Here is a 17207-nt window from a genome sequence, read left to right as displayed (position 1 = left end):
TCATCTTTTAACAAAGCACATTACTTTTTCTATAAAAGGTATTCCAAATCTTAAAGTGGAAATATTAAATGAGAAAATTGGAACCTATGGTAGATAGTAATGTTGGGATGTATAGTTGCAGGTCATGAGTTCAGTTTGTACAAAGTTAAAAATATGCATGGAACTAAAATAAATGGAAAGAAATATGTTGCTTTTGAGAGATTTGATTGTAGGTCATCTGGTGTAGTGTATATTTTGGGATGTGATTGTGTCCCACCTATGTGGTATATTGGTCAGACCACTAGGAAGATTAAGGTTCGCATTTTGGAGCATTTGGGTGATATAAGGAGGCAATTTGGAAAGTCCGGTGGCTACTCACTTTTGTAATTCACATAATGGTAAAAATGACAGTTTCAGATTTAGTGTACTTGCTAGACCCCATTTGTGTATAATGAACTTTAAAACTGCATTGAACAAACTTGAACAGAGAATGATTATAGGGTATCATACTTTATTTCCAAATGGAATGAATTTAGAAAATTGATGAAATTCATTGGAGTTGTAATTTTGAATATCATAAAGTATTTATTTTATATTTATATTTTTGTAATCATGTATAATAATTATGTAAAAAATGAACAAACTGATTTTTAAAAAAATTGAAAAAATGTAAAAGAACATTATATTTGAAGTTTTGTATAGAAATGTTCAGTGTTGAGGGGGTCAAAAATGTTTACAATGTTTGAAATGATGAATTAATTGCTTAATTGATTGATTGATGCATATATAAAAAGAACTTTTAAAATGTCTAAATGTGTCCCATTGAAGGCGAACTGCTGAGGTACCAGGACTGAATAAAGATGGATTAAAGCCACTTCTGTGTTCCTTTCTCTGAATGTTCTTCGTGGTGTATTATGCTACATGATACCCTGAAGCAGTGGCTTTGTCCTCCATTGAGGCCGAGAAAGTGGCAAATGCTTTGCTTGAGATTTTCAGCAGGGTAGGTTTCACAAAGGAAATACTGTCTTACAGAGGTGCCAATTTTATGTCAGATCCGCTGGCTTGACTGTGGAGGTCCTGTGGGGTGAAGCACATGAAGACCACCCCCTACCATCCCCAGACTAATAGTCTTGTTGAGATGTTAAACTCTACAATCAAGTCCATGCTACGGGCATTTGCAGATCAGTTTAACTCATTCACACCAGTATAATTCAAGTAATTTGTACTTTAACTTCCAATGGGCGGAGCCTAAGCCTTTTGACCGAATCAAATTATGTCCTCACATTTCAAACAAATTTTCATATCTTTGGAACCATAGGAGTTATGAAAGAAGTATAAATAGCACTCCCTTCAGCACAAACTATTTTTACAATGGTAGTATTTAGGTTCTAGGTCTTAAACTGAATTTTATGAGTCACAGTAAACACATTAACTATTATTTTTGTAATATTTTGTAAACAACTTGCAATATCTCAGCAACCACTCAAGATACATATGTACTATTAGCAGCATTTTATTCATCTAGCTGAGAGCTTTCATACTAGGCTGAGGAGTTCTGTCTGTGTTACTTGGTTGTTGATATATTTAGAAAAATGTGACAATTATATCTATATAAATTAACATCATAAAATCAGCAGTTAATACCTCTTTACCTCCACTTGACAGAGGTCAAATATTAGTGCAGTTTTGTTTGCCATTGTGTAAGCTTTACAAAGCAATCTTTTAAAACCTTGTGCATTGCATGGTTTTGGAATTATGTATGCAAATATGAACAAGCAAATTTTGACGTCTGGAGGCATCACTAGGGGTTTACTGCAGAAGCAGCTATTGGCGTCTCTTGGATGTAATGAGTTTAGGGATTGGGACAAATATTTTCTCCATCTGTTTGCTTACAGAGAGGTTCCACAGGAATCCACAGGTTTTTCCACCCTTTGAGGTGCTGTATGGGCATAGGGTGAGGGGACCTCTAGATTTAATTCGAGAAGAGTGGGAAGGTGAGTGTGAATTTCACAAGGAGTCTTTTGTGGCATATGTCCTGAACCTCAGGACAAGGCTCAGGGAACATATGGGCCTGGCCCAGGAGAACCTGGCAGAAGCCTAACAAACAGAAAAAAGGTGTGGTATGACAGGAATGCTCGAGCTAGAGATTATGCTGTAGGGCAGCAGGTGATGGTTCTCATTCCTCCCAAACAGGCAGCAGTAATCTAGTAGGTATTTAAATGATGAAAACCAAACCAAAGAACGCTTTTATTTATAATAAAACATGCCGTATAAACAGTTTCTTCAGCAAGAAACACTTACTTTCAGTAACCGCCAGTTATATATCAAACATTAGTGTGACGTAGGGTACTTCAAATATTTAAAGGACCATTACTATAGTAAACATTATATCTCTAGCTAGGTTAAAACTGTTACCACTAATACATTGTCAAAATATTAAAGATTAATGACTAATACACATCAAATAAAAGATTAAAAAGTCAATACTAAATAAAACATTATTAGTTTAAAGCATGTTACGTTGTAAATATGTAATCGCGGTATAAAATATAGGAATAAAGTTATAAACATTAAAATTTATTAGTAATGAATATACAAGACTAACATATATGTCCTGTATAGTAAAACTACTTCCTATAGGTTAGCGCCATTATGACATTACTAAAAATATTACTAAGTCATTGTTAAATAATATTATTATCAAGACGATTAAATGTGGATATGAGAGGCGTGTAAGTAATTCTAAACAAAGTAGTAGAAAATAATAATAGAAGAATAATAGAAAATCAACCGACATGGCTTTAAGAAATAATAAAATGTCTTTCTTTCAAAGTTCATTTTCAACATACAATATCGTTGCAGTTTTCGCTTAGTCTCCGATAACTAAAGGAATTTAAAGTTAACCGCCATTCAGTTCACTTATTCTAGTAAAATATTAACAGGTCCTCAGTGGTATCATGTCAATGGCTGTGAAGTTAAAACCGTGTCCTAGATGTTCATAGCAGTTTGCCAGAGCATTATCACATTTTATTTCTTATAGCATAAAGATGCTCATAGATTTTGTCGAAAAATCCATCAGTTTTTCCTATATAACGTGCTTCATTGCAATACATTTTGTTAGGTAAACACAGACTTCGAATTACAGTTAAGTTACCATTAATGTAATACTTATTCTGCTCACTGAAAGCTGCAATTATTCATTACGACGACAATATTTACAAAATCCACATTGCATCCTTTTTTATTATTATTATTTAAATTATTACAACTTTCAAAATGGATTTCCCTCTCTTATACAAAATTAGTTTAACACCCAATTTTCTATCAATTCCTCATTATTTAGATATATTGCCATCTTCGTAAAATCAGTTGTATATCTAAAGAGTCACTGTTAAAGTGGAAATAAAACCGATTTTAGGAATTGACTTCCAAGATGTTATTAGCCGTGTTTGCTGTTGTATCTAATAGATCTAACGAGTCAATATTGTAATAGGTACTCCGCAACAGTAGTTTTCCTTTAAGAAGGGGTAATAAGTCTCATTCAATCTTTTAGCGTCAACCGCGAAATAAGTCCAAAATACCATAGGGTAATTTCTAGTGAACATGTTTTCTTACATTCATCGAAAGTTCTGCCATTTCACGTTTTATGAGCCGTCCCTTTATAGCCCTTTTTGTTTGAACGCCGAAGCGCAACAGGGAATTAATATGCGGGTTTTCATGTATTCCTGAAACATACCGCAGTTGAGTTCATCCAGATAATTTTACGCCTAAGCAGTTCATTTCAATGGTAGAAACGGCAAATTTCAAGAATACAGTAGAGTCGTTAATATTGCAATACAGCAGCCATTTCACATCTCCATCAAGTAAGATGAAGATGCCCAGGTACCTGGTATATAGTTTTATTTTCTCCCTCGACATTCTTGAAAATGGAATTTCTCAATACGCCATAAATAAGTTAGCGATCGATGCCCCATTGCAGACTTCACGGCTATACCTGTGTTCGTAGGTACACTTTTCATTGAATATAAATAACCAGATGTTAATATTATATCTAACAATTCGACACTATGTTCATCTCATTTCTTATTGCACCCAGGTCTTCGCTATCAAAGATATCCATTCCACAGCTTAAGCGAGGTATCGATGCGTAAAGATCAATCACATCGATCGCTAAAATTATAGGAATTATTAAACGCACGTTATTCATACTGTTAAGGAAGGACCAAGAGTCCTTACAAATGTGTGGTAATGAACCTAGGTATTTAGTTAAAATCCTCCATTCACTAATTGTGCACAAGGGTAAGTAATCGAAGACGCCCATCAACCAGCGCATCTAAAAGGTGGATTGTAAATCTTCGTGATTTTAGTACCAAAATCACAGGGTTTTTAGACATATTGATGTCAATATAGTTATATGTGTTCATGTCTATTTTACCTTCTATGAACATGTCTCTGAAGTACCCTTTTATTCTGTTTTAGAAATGTTAAGTTCATTATCAGACGACCGAGTGTTTGCTGGACCAACTAATATTTGTTCCATCTTTCAATGTAAGAATGGTTGTCAAATGACTAGCTCTCCTCCTTATCTGGTTTTATAACCCTAGTAGCCGAGGAACATAGTTGATTAAGACATAAATTTTGTTCAATAGTTGTGTTATAGTTCACTTGTCTTTTCTGTCCTACTGCGATTCAAATTCCTGATATCAATGATGATTTTTCAAAAGAAGTTAATGCCGTAAAGCGAGGGTTGTACGGCTGTTCAGTCTGTGATCATGTATGGCATTAGTGTTACAATAGAAATTCAAATTTTCACGCAACATTTTGATCAATAATAGTCCTAGCAATATTACATTTTCGATGGAGTTAATGTTACCATAGGCGCAATTCAATAAGACGGTCCAGCTGTACACTGAAAAATTATAGATATTAAAATCACCCTTCTTATTAGTCAGAATGGTTAAATTATTCAATGAGTGATTGTTGTTATTCGTACCAGTTGAAGTCAATTCACTTGTAAAGGTAGAATTTCATTATTACAGTCCTCCGAGTCATAGTACTTAATGTTCGGTGTTGTTCCATCTTTGTTAGTTTGAAACCGCGGTCCGCTAAAAAAATCGTCGCATTGATATTATAATTTTGCCGTTCGTTATTAACATAATGTGGTGCCCATTCTTGTTAGTTTTCTGAATTGTTACCGCCTTACAGTTGGTACTTCCATTTGTTCATAGTCTTGGTCGCGATTAACCATGTCAGTACCATTGTTCTGTCTGGTCACTGTATGTTAAATCTGTCCCACCAACACAAGAAGTACCGTTAAGTTTAACATACGCCGTGTTGTTACGATGCCAGTTCGTTCTTAAGCTTTTATTCTTAGTATTTTTAGCTTTTCATAAAGAGTCAATACTTGTGAAGGTCCGTTATAATCAAACCCGTACCTTTCAAAGTCTGTCATTCGAGAGTAGCATCTAACAGAGACTTCTTTTATCAGTTTGTTAATCTGAATATTGTAGTATTTATCAGTACTTCAAAGTTGTAACCCTTAGCATTAAATAATACTGTTAACTCCTTATTAAAGTCTTGGTCAAAAAATAGGCCTGTAGGGCAAAATGAAGACCTAAGTCCCTTAGACCAGTTTTCAACATGACATTGTTTGAAATAATGTACTTCTAGTTGAAGTCTTTTTTTAAAGATTATTATCAAACTTTTCAAATTATCGACATGGTGTCATTACTTAATCAGTGTTTTGCAACGACCGCCCATATCCCGGTAATGCCATGTGTTGTGCAGTTAATCCATTCATTTATTTGGTCCCTGACCCATTTGCTGTAGGTTAGACCTTGCGAAAGTTGTTCATTTCAGTTCACGGACAATAGGCTGAATTCATTACAGAAGACCTGAGAACGCTGCCAGGAGGTATTGATCAGCTGTAAAACCAGAAGATGCAGCGTTGCCGAACACAATAGTGCAGTGTCACGATGTTCCTGAAGTTCGTAGTTTAACTTCGAAAGTTAGGCGACTCACGTTTTCAAGGGAGTCAAGTTTAAGCACAGGGCATCCATGAGCCAAACTGAAGTTGTCAGTATTTGTCTCCCGTTGGAGAATGTCATGGCTGCCTGGGCTAAGAGGTTGGTCGACGAGACTCATGATAATGTTCACAAAAAGCACAAACAGTTGAAAACACGAAGATTTAACCTTCAAACAGGCAGCAGTATCTAGTAGGTGTGGCTCTGAAAATGATGAAATCCAAATCAAAGAACGCTTATTTATAATAAAACAGCGCCGTAGTAAATACAGCTTTTTCAGCAAGAACACTTACTTTCGCCAGTTATATATCAACATAGACGTAGGGTACTTCAAATATTTAGTGACACTATAGTAAACATTATATCTCTAGCTAGGTTAAAACTGTTACCACTAATACATTGTCAAAAATATTAAAGATTAATGACTAATACACATCAAATGTATTAGTGGTAACAGTTTTAACCTAGCTAGAGATATAATGTTTACTATAGTGTGGTCCTTTAAATATTTGAAGTACCCTCTACACGTCACACTAATGTTTGATATATAACTGGCGGTTACTTTGAAAGTAAGTGTTTCTTGCTGAAGAAGCTGTGGTATTACTACGGCGAAAACGCTGTTTTTATTATAAATAAAAGCGTTCTTTTTTGGATTTGGTTTTCATCATTTTCGTAGAGCTACACCTACTAGATTACTGCTGCCTGTTTGGGAGGTTACGTCTTCCGTGTTTTTCAACTGTTTGTGCTTTTTTGTGGAACATTATCATGAGTCTGTCGTCCGACCAACCTCTTAGCCCAGGCAGCCATGACATTCTCCAACCGGAGACAAATACAGACAACTTCAGTTTGGCCTCATTGTTACGAGACCTGTCGCAACGTATGGATGCCTTTTCTCTTAAACTTGACTCCCTTGAAAAACGTGAGTCGTCTAACTTTCAAGTTAAAACTACCGGAACTTCAGGAACATCAGTAGCCGCCGACACTCGCAATTATGACAGTTCGAACGCTGCATCTTCTTCTGGTTTTACAGCTGACTCAATAACTCCTGGGCAACGTTCTCCTAGGTCTTCTGTAATGAATTCAGCCCCTATTGTCCGTGGAACTGTACAAGAATTAGACAACTCTTCGCAAGGTCCTAACCTACAGCAACACCGTGGGTCAGGGGACCTTAAAATAAATGAATGGATTAACAACACAACGAACATGGCATTTACTCCAGGATATGGGCAGTCGTTGCAAAACACCGAGATTACACTCGTAAGTAATGACACCATAATCGATAATTTGAAAAAGTTTGATAATAATCTTTTAAAATTAAAAAGACTTCAACTAGAAGTACATTATTTCAAACAATGTCATGCTGAAAAACTGGTCCCTAAGGGACTTAGGTCTTCATTTTGCCCTACAGGCCTATTTTTTGACCAAGACTTTAATAAGGAGTTAACAGTATTATTTAATACGCAAGGGTTACAACTTCTTGAAGTACTGATTAAGTACTACAATATTCAGATTAACAAACTGATAAAAGAAGTCTCTGATTTAGATGCTACTCTCAGGAATGACTTAGACTTTGAAAGGTACAGGTTTGATTATAACCGGACCTTCACAAGTATTGACTCTTTTATAGAAAAAGCTAAAAATACTAAGAATAAAAAGCTTACAAGAGACAGACTAGCATACGCTAACAACACAGCGTATGTTAAACTTAACAGTACTTCTTGTGTTGGTGGGACAGATTTAACATACAGTGACCAAGACCAGAACAATGGTACTGACATAGTTAATCACGACCAAGACTATGAACAAATGGAAGTACCAACTGTAAGACGGAGTAACAGAATTCAAGAAAAAACTAACAAGAATGGGCCACCACAGTATGTTAATAACAGACAGCAAAATTATAATATCAATGCCAACGACGGTCGTTTTTTAGGACCACGGAATTTCAAACCCCAACAAAAGAGATGGAACAACACCAGACATTAAGTACTATGACTCCAGAGGACTGTAATAATGTAAATTCTACCTTTACAAGTGAATTGACTTCAACTGAAATTACAACAGATAACAACAATCACTCATTGAATAATTTAACCATTCTGACTAATAAGAAGGGTGATTTTAATATCTATAATTTTTCTAGTGTACAGCTGGACCCGTGTCTTATTGAATTACTTGCCTATGGTAACACATTCGCTCCTTCAAGAAAATGTAATATTGCTAGGACTATTATTGATCTAAAATGTTACGTAAGGAAACTTAATTTGAATTTCCTATTTAGTAACACTAATGCCATACATGATCACAGACTGAGACTAGCCAGTACTTTTAACCCTCCTTTACATACAGCATTAGCTTCTTTTGAAAAATCATGCGAGATTGATATCAGGAATTTGAGATCACACAGTAGGACCAAGAAAAGACAAGTGAACTATAACACAACTATTGAACAAAATTTATGTCTTAATCAACTATGTTCCTCAGCTACTAGGGTTATAAAACCAGATAAGGGAGGAGGGCTAGTCATTTTTGACAACCATTCTTACATTGAAAAGATGGAACAAATATTAGTTGGTCCAGCAAACACTCAGTCATCTATTAATGAACTTAACATTTCTAAAACAAGAATAAAAGGGTACTTCAGAGACATGTTCATAGAAGGTAAAATAGACATAGACACATATAACTATATTGACATCAATATGTCTAAAAACCCTGTGATTTTTGGAGTACCTAAAATCCACAAAGATTTACACAATCCACCTTTCGCACTAATTGATGGACGCCTTCGATTACTTACCCTTGTGCACAATTAGTAGATAGGATTTTAACTAAATACCTAGGTTCATTACCACACATTTGTAAGGACTCTTGGTCCTTCCTTAACAGTATGAATAACATTACGTTTAATAATTCCTATAATTTTTTAACGATCGATGTGATTGATCTTTACACATCGATACCTCACTTAGAAGCTGTGGAATGGATATCTTTGATACTTGAAGACCTGGGTGCAATAAGAAATGAGATAGACATAGTGTCAGAATTGTTAGATATAATATTAACATCTAATTATTTTATATTCAATGAAAAAGTGTACCTACAGACACAAGGTATAGCCATGGGGTCACCTTGTGGGGCATCAGTCGCTAACTTATTTATGGCGTATTGGGAGAAATTCCATTTTTTCAAGAATATCGAAAGGGAGAAAATAAAACTATATACCAGGTACCTGGACGACATCTTCATCTTACTTGATGGAGATGTAGAAATGGCTACTAAATTATTACAATATTGTAACGACTCTACTGTATTCTTGAAATTTACTTTCTCGTTTTCTACCATTGAAATAGACTACTTAGACGTAAAATTATCTAAGGATGAACTCAACTGCGAATATGTTTCAAGAATACATAGAAAACCCACATATTGTAATTCCCTGTTGCACTTCAACAGTTCGCACCCCTTCAAACAAAAAAGGGCTATAATTAAGGGACAGCTCATAAGAGCAGTAAGAATGTGCAACAGGGAACAGACTTTCTACGATGAATGTAAAAAACTTGAAAACATGTTCACTAGTAGAAATTACCCTATAGATTTATTTTTGGACTTATTTCACGAAGTTGACACTAAAAGATTGAATGGGACTTATTACCCCCTTCTTAAAAGGAAAACTACTGTTACGGAAGTACCTATTACAATATTAGACTCCGATTTAGATCTATTAGATACAACCTTAGAGCACAGTAACAATAATAACATCTTGGAGAGAGTCAATTCCCTAAAAATCAGTTTTATTTCCACTTTTAACAGTGACTCTTTAGATATACAACTGATTTTACTGAAGAATTGGCAATATATCCTAAATAATGAGGAATTGATAGAAAAATTAGGTGTTAAACCTAATTTTGTATATAAGAGAGGGAAAAACCTTAAATCCATTTTGGAAAGTTGTAATAATTTAAATAATAATAGTAATAAAAAAGGATGTAAACAATGTGGATTTTGTAAATATTGTCATCATGTGAATAATTGCAGCACCTTTCAGGTAGACGAGAATAAGTATTACATTAATGGTAACCTTAACTGTAATTCTAAGTCTATTGTTTACCTAGCAAAATGTAATTGCTGTGAAGCACATTATATAGGAAAACTGATCGCAGATTTCGCGACAGAATCTATGAGCATCTTTATGCTATAAGAAATAAAAAATGTGATAATGCTCTAGCAAAACACTGTGAGAGACATCTAGGACACAGTTTTAACTTCACAGCCATTGACATGATACCACACACCTTGAGAGGGGGACCTGTTAATATTTTACTAGAAATTCGTGAACTGGAATGGCAGTTAACTTTAAATTCCTTTAGTTATCCAGGACTAAACGAAAACTGCAACATTAATTGTATGTTGAAAATGAGGAACTTTTTAAGAAAGAAAAAGACATTTTAATTATTTCTTAAAGCCATGTCCAGTTGATTTTTCTATTATTCTTCTTCTATTATTATTTTTCTACTACTTTGTTTAGAATTACTTACACACCCTCTCATATCCACATTTAATACGTCTTGATAATAATATTATTTAACAATGACTTAGTAATATTTTTTAGTAATGTCATAATGGCACTAACCTATAGGAAGTAGTTTTTACTATACAGGACATATATGTTAGTCTTGTATATTCATTACTAATAAATTTTAATGTTTATAACTTTATTCCTATATTTTTTATACACGATTACATATTTACAACACGCTAGCAAACATTGCTTTAAACTAATAATGTTTTTATTTAGTATTGACTTTTTAATCTTTTATTTGATGTGTATTAGTCATTAATCTTTAATATTTTTGACAATGTATTAGTGGTAACAGTTTTAACCTAGCTAGAGATATAATGTTTACTATAGTGTGGTCCTTTAAATATTTGAAGTACCCTCTACACGTCACACTAATGTTTGATATATAACTGGCGGTTACTTTGAAAGTAAGTGTTTCTTGCTGAAGAAGCTGTGGTATTACTACGGCGAAAACGCTGTTTTTATTATAAATAAAAGCGTTCTTTTTTGGATTTGGTTTTCATCATTTTCGTAGAGCTACACCTACTAGATTACTGCTGCCTGTTTGGGAGGTTACGTCTTCCGTGTTTTTCAACTGTTTGTGCTTTTTTGTGGAACATTATCATGGTTCTCATTCCTGTCAGACACAAGTTGCAAGCAGCATGAGAGGGGACAAGGTGGTAAGAAAGGCAAGTGCTGTTAACTACATGGTGGAAGTGCTAGGCAGACTGCCGGGGCACAAATTGGACCATGTTAACATGCTGAAAACCTTACCATGGTAGGATGGCCCTTGTGCTGACCATTTGCAGTGGATTGCAGGAGGAGTCTGAGAGAGATCTTGTGACTGATCTCCTCAGTGAGGCTTGGGCTGACACCTCGGTGGAAGGGTTAGCAATGTCCTAGCAGCTATCTCCTACCCAGGTTCGAGAAATCCGAGCAGTGTTGCAGGAGTTTGGGGGCATGTTCACCGGGAAACCAGGGAGCACCCACCTGGTGCAGCACCAGTTGGATACAGGACCCCAAAGGCCTATTAGGCAGGCCCCTTATAGGGTGCTTAAGAGAGTCAAACAGACTCTGAGGGAAGAGGTACAGGAGATGTTGGAACTAGGGGTGAGTCAAGAGTCTCACAGTCCTTGGGCCTCACCAGTGGTGTTGGTGCCAAAGATGGATGGCAGCAACATGTTCTGTGTGGATTACAGGAAATTAAATAGTCACACAGATTCGGATGCTTACCCCATGCCTAGGACAGATGAGGCCCTAGAGCAGCTGGTTGGGAGTAAGTATCTTACAACCATTGATCTTACCACAGGTTACTGGCAGGTGCCCTTGACTCCCATTGCAAGAGAGAAGTCAGCCTTTGTGACTCCTTTTGGCTTGTATGAGTTCACAAAGATGCCCTTTGGGATGAAGAATGCCACAGTGACTTTCCAGAGGCTGGTAGATCATATCTTAGCAGGAGCAGGAGGGTTTGCCCTTGCTTACATGGATGATATTACTATATACAGCCATTCCTGGCAAGAGCATCTTCAGCATGAGCAGACTACAGACTACAGAGGGCAGGGTTGACCAGTAAGCCGAGCAAATGTCAGGTGGGTATGGCATAGGTCTCCTATCTAGGACATAGAGTTGGGGAGTGGTAAGGTAAGGCCAGAACCTGCCGAAGTGGAAGCTATTCAGGCATGGCCTGCACCTGTTACCAAAAAGCAGGTGAGGGCATTCTTAAGGACAGCAGGGTACTACAGAAAGTTTGTTCCCAATTATAGTACCATAGCTGCTTCTCTCACAGACCTGATAAGGAAGAACAGGCCAGATATGGTAGTGTGGACCCCAGAATGTGAGGAGGCATTTCGGATGCTTAAGGAAGCTTTGGGAGGACCCCGTGTGTTAGCCAGTCCAGACTACAGCAAAGACTTTGTTGTGCAGGTGGATGCTTCAAACTATGGGTGGGGGTTGTACTTAGCCAGATTTCTTCAGAGGGAGGAGAGCAACCAGTGGTTTATCTCAGTCGAAGGCTCCAACCCAGTGAAGAATGCTATGCAGTGGTAGAAAAGGAATGTCTAGCCATAGTGTGGGCACTACAGAAACTTCAGCCTTATCTGTATGGAAGAAAATTCACTGTGATGACAGATCACAACCCTCTAACATGGTTAAACAGAGCCAGTCAGAAAAATGCCAAGTTGCTAAGATGGAGTCTGGAGTTGCAAGCATATATGTCAGTGCAGCACCGCAGTGGGAGTAGCATTGCCAATGCAGATGGGCTCTCAAGACAGGGAATGGGGTGAGGTACACCCAGACAGACCTGACACTCTTGAGCGATGTTTCTCAAGGGGCACTTTAAAAACTTGCTTGAGTTCCTCGGTGGTGGGTGGGTGGGTGGGGGGGGGGGCGTGACGATTAGGGAGAGATGGGCAAAGGCTTCCAGCCTAGTCAAATAGAATTTAATATATAGTTCTATCAACTGTATAAATAAATGTAAAATAGAGGCTTCTGTTTTTAAATGTAAGAAAACAATGTAAATGCTTCCTTATTAGCTTAATTTCTTTGTATCCACAGAATGCAGTTTCTCCCCATGATGCTGAATTGCATTAAATGGGAAGCTGGAGCTTGAGTAAATGGTTGATGTTATTGTTGTCCTATCTTGCCTTCATTCTTGATAGTTGGGTCCAGAATCGAGCATTGGTTCCCACTCATCCACATACTAAAGCTCGAGAGCTTTCACTGGCTCAAGGCTATACCCTATCCCAAGATGCCTAGCGACTGTTACCCAGATCTCGTTTGCCACTTGATGGTTTGGATTGCTTTATCGCTGGCTCAGGCTAAGTTTTGTCTTTTTGCTATTTTATTGAGCTTTTTCTGTCAAATTCTTAGTACTTTAACCTTGTTTGAGGTAGCTTAATATTCTGGTGTTTTTTGAGTGTTTGTTTTCTGGTATTTTTTCTGCTGCTTCTGTGTGGGCCGTCGTTACCTCTCAGGTCTTTTTCTCCCTTTCCCAGCTGATTTTTTCTTCCTTTTTCTATGAATCCGTTTAAGTTAGAGGATTCTTCGTTTTTAGCATGTTTTAGTTAGAGGGCTCTCCTTTTACCTTCCTTTCTCACTAATCTTTAAAAAGTTTTGGTGCTTAAGTTCAAGGTATCTCCTCAGGTTAGAGGAGACCATCATTTAACTTGGAGACCTCTCCTCTAACCCTCTTTTTTTATTTATTTATTTATTTTTGGTTACGGTGTGATTTACCTTTAGTGTTGATTACCTTTTAAGTTGTGTTATTTTCGTAGCACTAGTGATTAGTTATGACTTTTTTGCTATAATGTCTAAGGATTCAACCAAAGAGACTAAACAGTCCGGTTTTAAGTAGTATGGTTCTTGCACGCAAAAAATGCCCTTAACAGACTGGCACACAAGTTGTGTGTATTGTTTAGGAGCCGTTCACCTGGAGGATTCCTGTTCTGTATGTCTTGGCTGTAGCTCAAGGGTCCTGAAGGAACAGAGCAACAAGCTGATAGTCAGGGGTTTATTGAAAGTGTCTTTCGAGATGGCTGTGATAAAAGGAATCGGGTCTCAAAATCCTCTGATAGGTCCTCAAAAATAATCAACTTAGTCGGTTCCATGTTCTGAGCCAATGAGGAGCCGTGAAAAACAAGTATCTTAAGTCAGATCTGAGAAGTCTAACTCTCCCTCGGTTCCTCCTGTGTAATCAGAACTATCTCAGAGCCAAAAAAGGAGCCTATCACCATCCTTGGAGCCTGTCCGCTCGGTGCCACAGTCTCCTTTGCTGCAATCAGTGGCAGGTAGCCACAGTTCATCCATCCATTCCTCTCGGTCTTCCAGGAGCTTATCGGATGATGATGTGGACTGGGTGGTTAGGTTGCTTCGGATGTCTGCCCTTACAAAATTCTCTCGAGCCCAGATCAACAGGATGTGGAGCATACTACCAAATCTGCTTTACCTAAAATTCCTCCTCCGACTTGGACAAGTTTGGAGCCAGAGTGCCTTGAGGTCATTTTGGTGGAACCGTCTGATTCAGGAACAATCCCTGGTGTCTCGGTTCCGACGTCTGCTCCAATCTCATCGATGTCTTCCATCAAGGGATCTGGGAACACACTCTCCCTCGGTTCCAGGGTGCAGAGTCAAATCGGACCATTGTCTGTTCGGACTCTCCCACTCGGAGTTTAGGCGTAGGTGAGTTTGGTGCCCACATCTGCTTCGGAGCCATCCTCCTTGGTGCGGGGGAGGTCTCCTGGTTCCTCGGAGCCGGAGGTTTTCTCTGGCCAGGATCATGGTGCTTTCGATGTGATGAGGAGTGTGCTTTCCTCAGAGACTTCTTCACCCTTTGCTCCAACTACTCTTTCTCCCAAAAGGGCCAGTGTCAACCTCTACACCATCCCTCCAGCCCAGGAGTAGAGAACCAGTGTCTCAGGATGCCCAAGTGGATGAGATCCTCTCTTCTGGAACCTCCCCAGAGTATCCCTCCAAGAAGTTCCCTCGGAAGAGAACTTGTAAGAGGAAACACCTAGACTCCCCTGAGTCTGTCATGTCAGATACAGAGGATTCAGAATGGTCCCCAAGGTCACCCTCTGAGGATGTCTCCTTTTCAGACATCTTGGAGATCCTGAAACAAAGAGGTGACTGGAAGACCCTCTCCCCTTCTGAAGATGAGTCTGTATACCTGGAGGCATTTGGCTCTTGACCCTTCACCTCTTGGGTATGTCTGCCTTTCGACCAGCTCCTTGGTGTAGTCAGTTGAAAGGCATGGGGCTCTCCAGAGTTAGTGGTACCAGTTCTGAGGAGGCCCAACAAATTTATTATAGCCATGGAAGAAGACAATTTATAACTAAAGGTGTCCCAGTAGGTTGTAGTGGCAGCTACAAGGAAGGAATTAGCTGAAACTTCATCTGTCCATCCGCCGAATAAGGAGTTTCGAACAATGGACAGATACGGGAAGGGTATGTTCTCTTCAACGGCCTTTACTCTTAAGTTGCTGAATTATTTATCCCACTTTACTTTACTTCAAAGGGATCCCCTCAAGGTTAGGAGATATCTTCCAAGGTACTGCAGCTGTGGGGGATACCTGACAAGGTGAACTCTCAGCTTGCGACCTTAAACTCTATAGCAAACTCTTCCATGCACCTCATTTCTTATGCGGTCGATGGAGCGACCATGGCAGCAGGAGTAGCTCTGAGGAGACATTCCTGGATGCTGTTTTGAGTTTGCTGAACCCTTCAAGTCTTCCTTTATTAATGCCCTTTTTGATGGCTTGTCTTTGTTCAGGCCAGAAGTGAAAGAGGCTCTTACCAGGTGTGAACAAGATGGCAAAACTCTGTCTGCCGTGGGTACATTTCTCCATCCCTACCAAACCTTATCCCAAAGGTCAGAAGGGTGGAAAAACATGGTTCCGGAAATCCCAAGGAGCTTCGCCGGATGCACGTGGTGAATTTTCCTCCCAGGGGCAGAGGGGGAAATAATAATGGAAGACACTGCCCTAGTGGCAGAGGGGGTCTGCAGAATCAGGGTGACAGATACATTCTCTAGTAGGCCCTTCCAGTGCTACTGAAAGGCGACCCGCTTGTTCACCTCTGGAGGCAGTCGGGGGGGGGGGGGGGCATTGCTTTACCCAAAAGCCTGGCTAGACATCACTAGTCAAATGGGTACGGTCTATCATTTCCAGGGGATACAACATTCCCTTTTATTTTCCACCAAGATCTCTCCTAGACATTCCACCCAGTCGAAGGGATCAAGCAACCCTAGAAATTCAGTGGTTGCTAGAAAAGTCATCCAAGAAGTCCCCGCAGACCAAATTGGATCCAGAATTTACTCAAGGTTCTTTCTCGTTCCCAAAAAGACTGGGGACTGGAGACCAATTTTGGATCTCAGCAGACTGAACAAGTCCATAAAGAAAACAAGTTCTAGATAACACTGCAGTCTGTACTCCCTTTTCTGGGGCAAGACAGTCGGATGTGCTCCATAGATTTTCAGGGTGTGTACTACCATATAAAGATGGACAGGTGATCCAGGAGATGTCTATGCTTCCGGCTGGGAGCCAGTCATTACCAATTCAGAGCTTTGCCCTTTGGTCTCACTACAGCTCCCAGAGTGTTTACCAAATGTATGGCAGTAGTTATGGCTCACCTGAGGCATCTAGGATTCCAGGTGTTTCCATACTTAGATGGCTGGCTCATGACCGCCACCACTGAGCATCTACTAACCAGAGCAAGAGACACCACCATTCATCTCTGGTCAGAGCTAGGCATTACCATAAATTTCAAAAAATCTGCCTTGTTGCCTTCACAGCATATTACCTTTTATAGGGGCAGAGTTAAACACAAAAGACAAGGTAGCAAAACTGCCTCACGAAAGAATTCTGATGTTGCACTATCAGGTGTCAATATTGCTCATGACGAAAAAAGTACAGGCAAAGTTTGTCCTCAAGGTTCTGGGTTCAATGGCAGCTGCAATAACATTAGTCTTACTGGCGTGTCTACACAGAAGAATATTACAGTGGCCACTCTTTGCTCAGTCGTCCATGCAGGAGTTACCCATGTCACACAAGATTCTCATTATGAACACCTGCAAGAAGGACCTACGATGGTGGCTTCAGTCCACACAGGTAATGATAGGCAGATCATTTGTTCTCCCCAGCCAGTAGGTAC

General features: G+C 38.8%; 1 protein-coding gene across 1 annotated transcript in view; it reads left to right on the top strand.

The window, feature by feature from the left end:
* TRMT6 (tRNA methyltransferase 6 non-catalytic subunit) overlaps positions 1-17207 on the top strand; it is a 742618-nt gene that overhangs the window by 284738 nt on the left and 440673 nt on the right. Inside the window, exon 6 of the mRNA XM_044056438.1 lies at positions 16324-16339. Within this exon, the coding sequence (XP_043912373.1) occupies positions 16324-16339 (16 nt within the window). The remainder of the gene's footprint in view (positions 1-16323; positions 16340-17207) is intronic.

The sequence above is a fragment of the Protopterus annectens genome, chromosome 1.part2 (genome assembly GCF_019279795.1).
Source record: "Protopterus annectens isolate FY-2018-M chromosome 1.part2, PAN1.0, whole genome shotgun sequence".
Lineage (NCBI taxonomy): Eukaryota > Metazoa > Chordata > Ceratodontiformes > Protopteridae > Protopterus > Protopterus annectens.
This window is presented reverse-complemented; position numbering and strand designations above follow the sequence as displayed.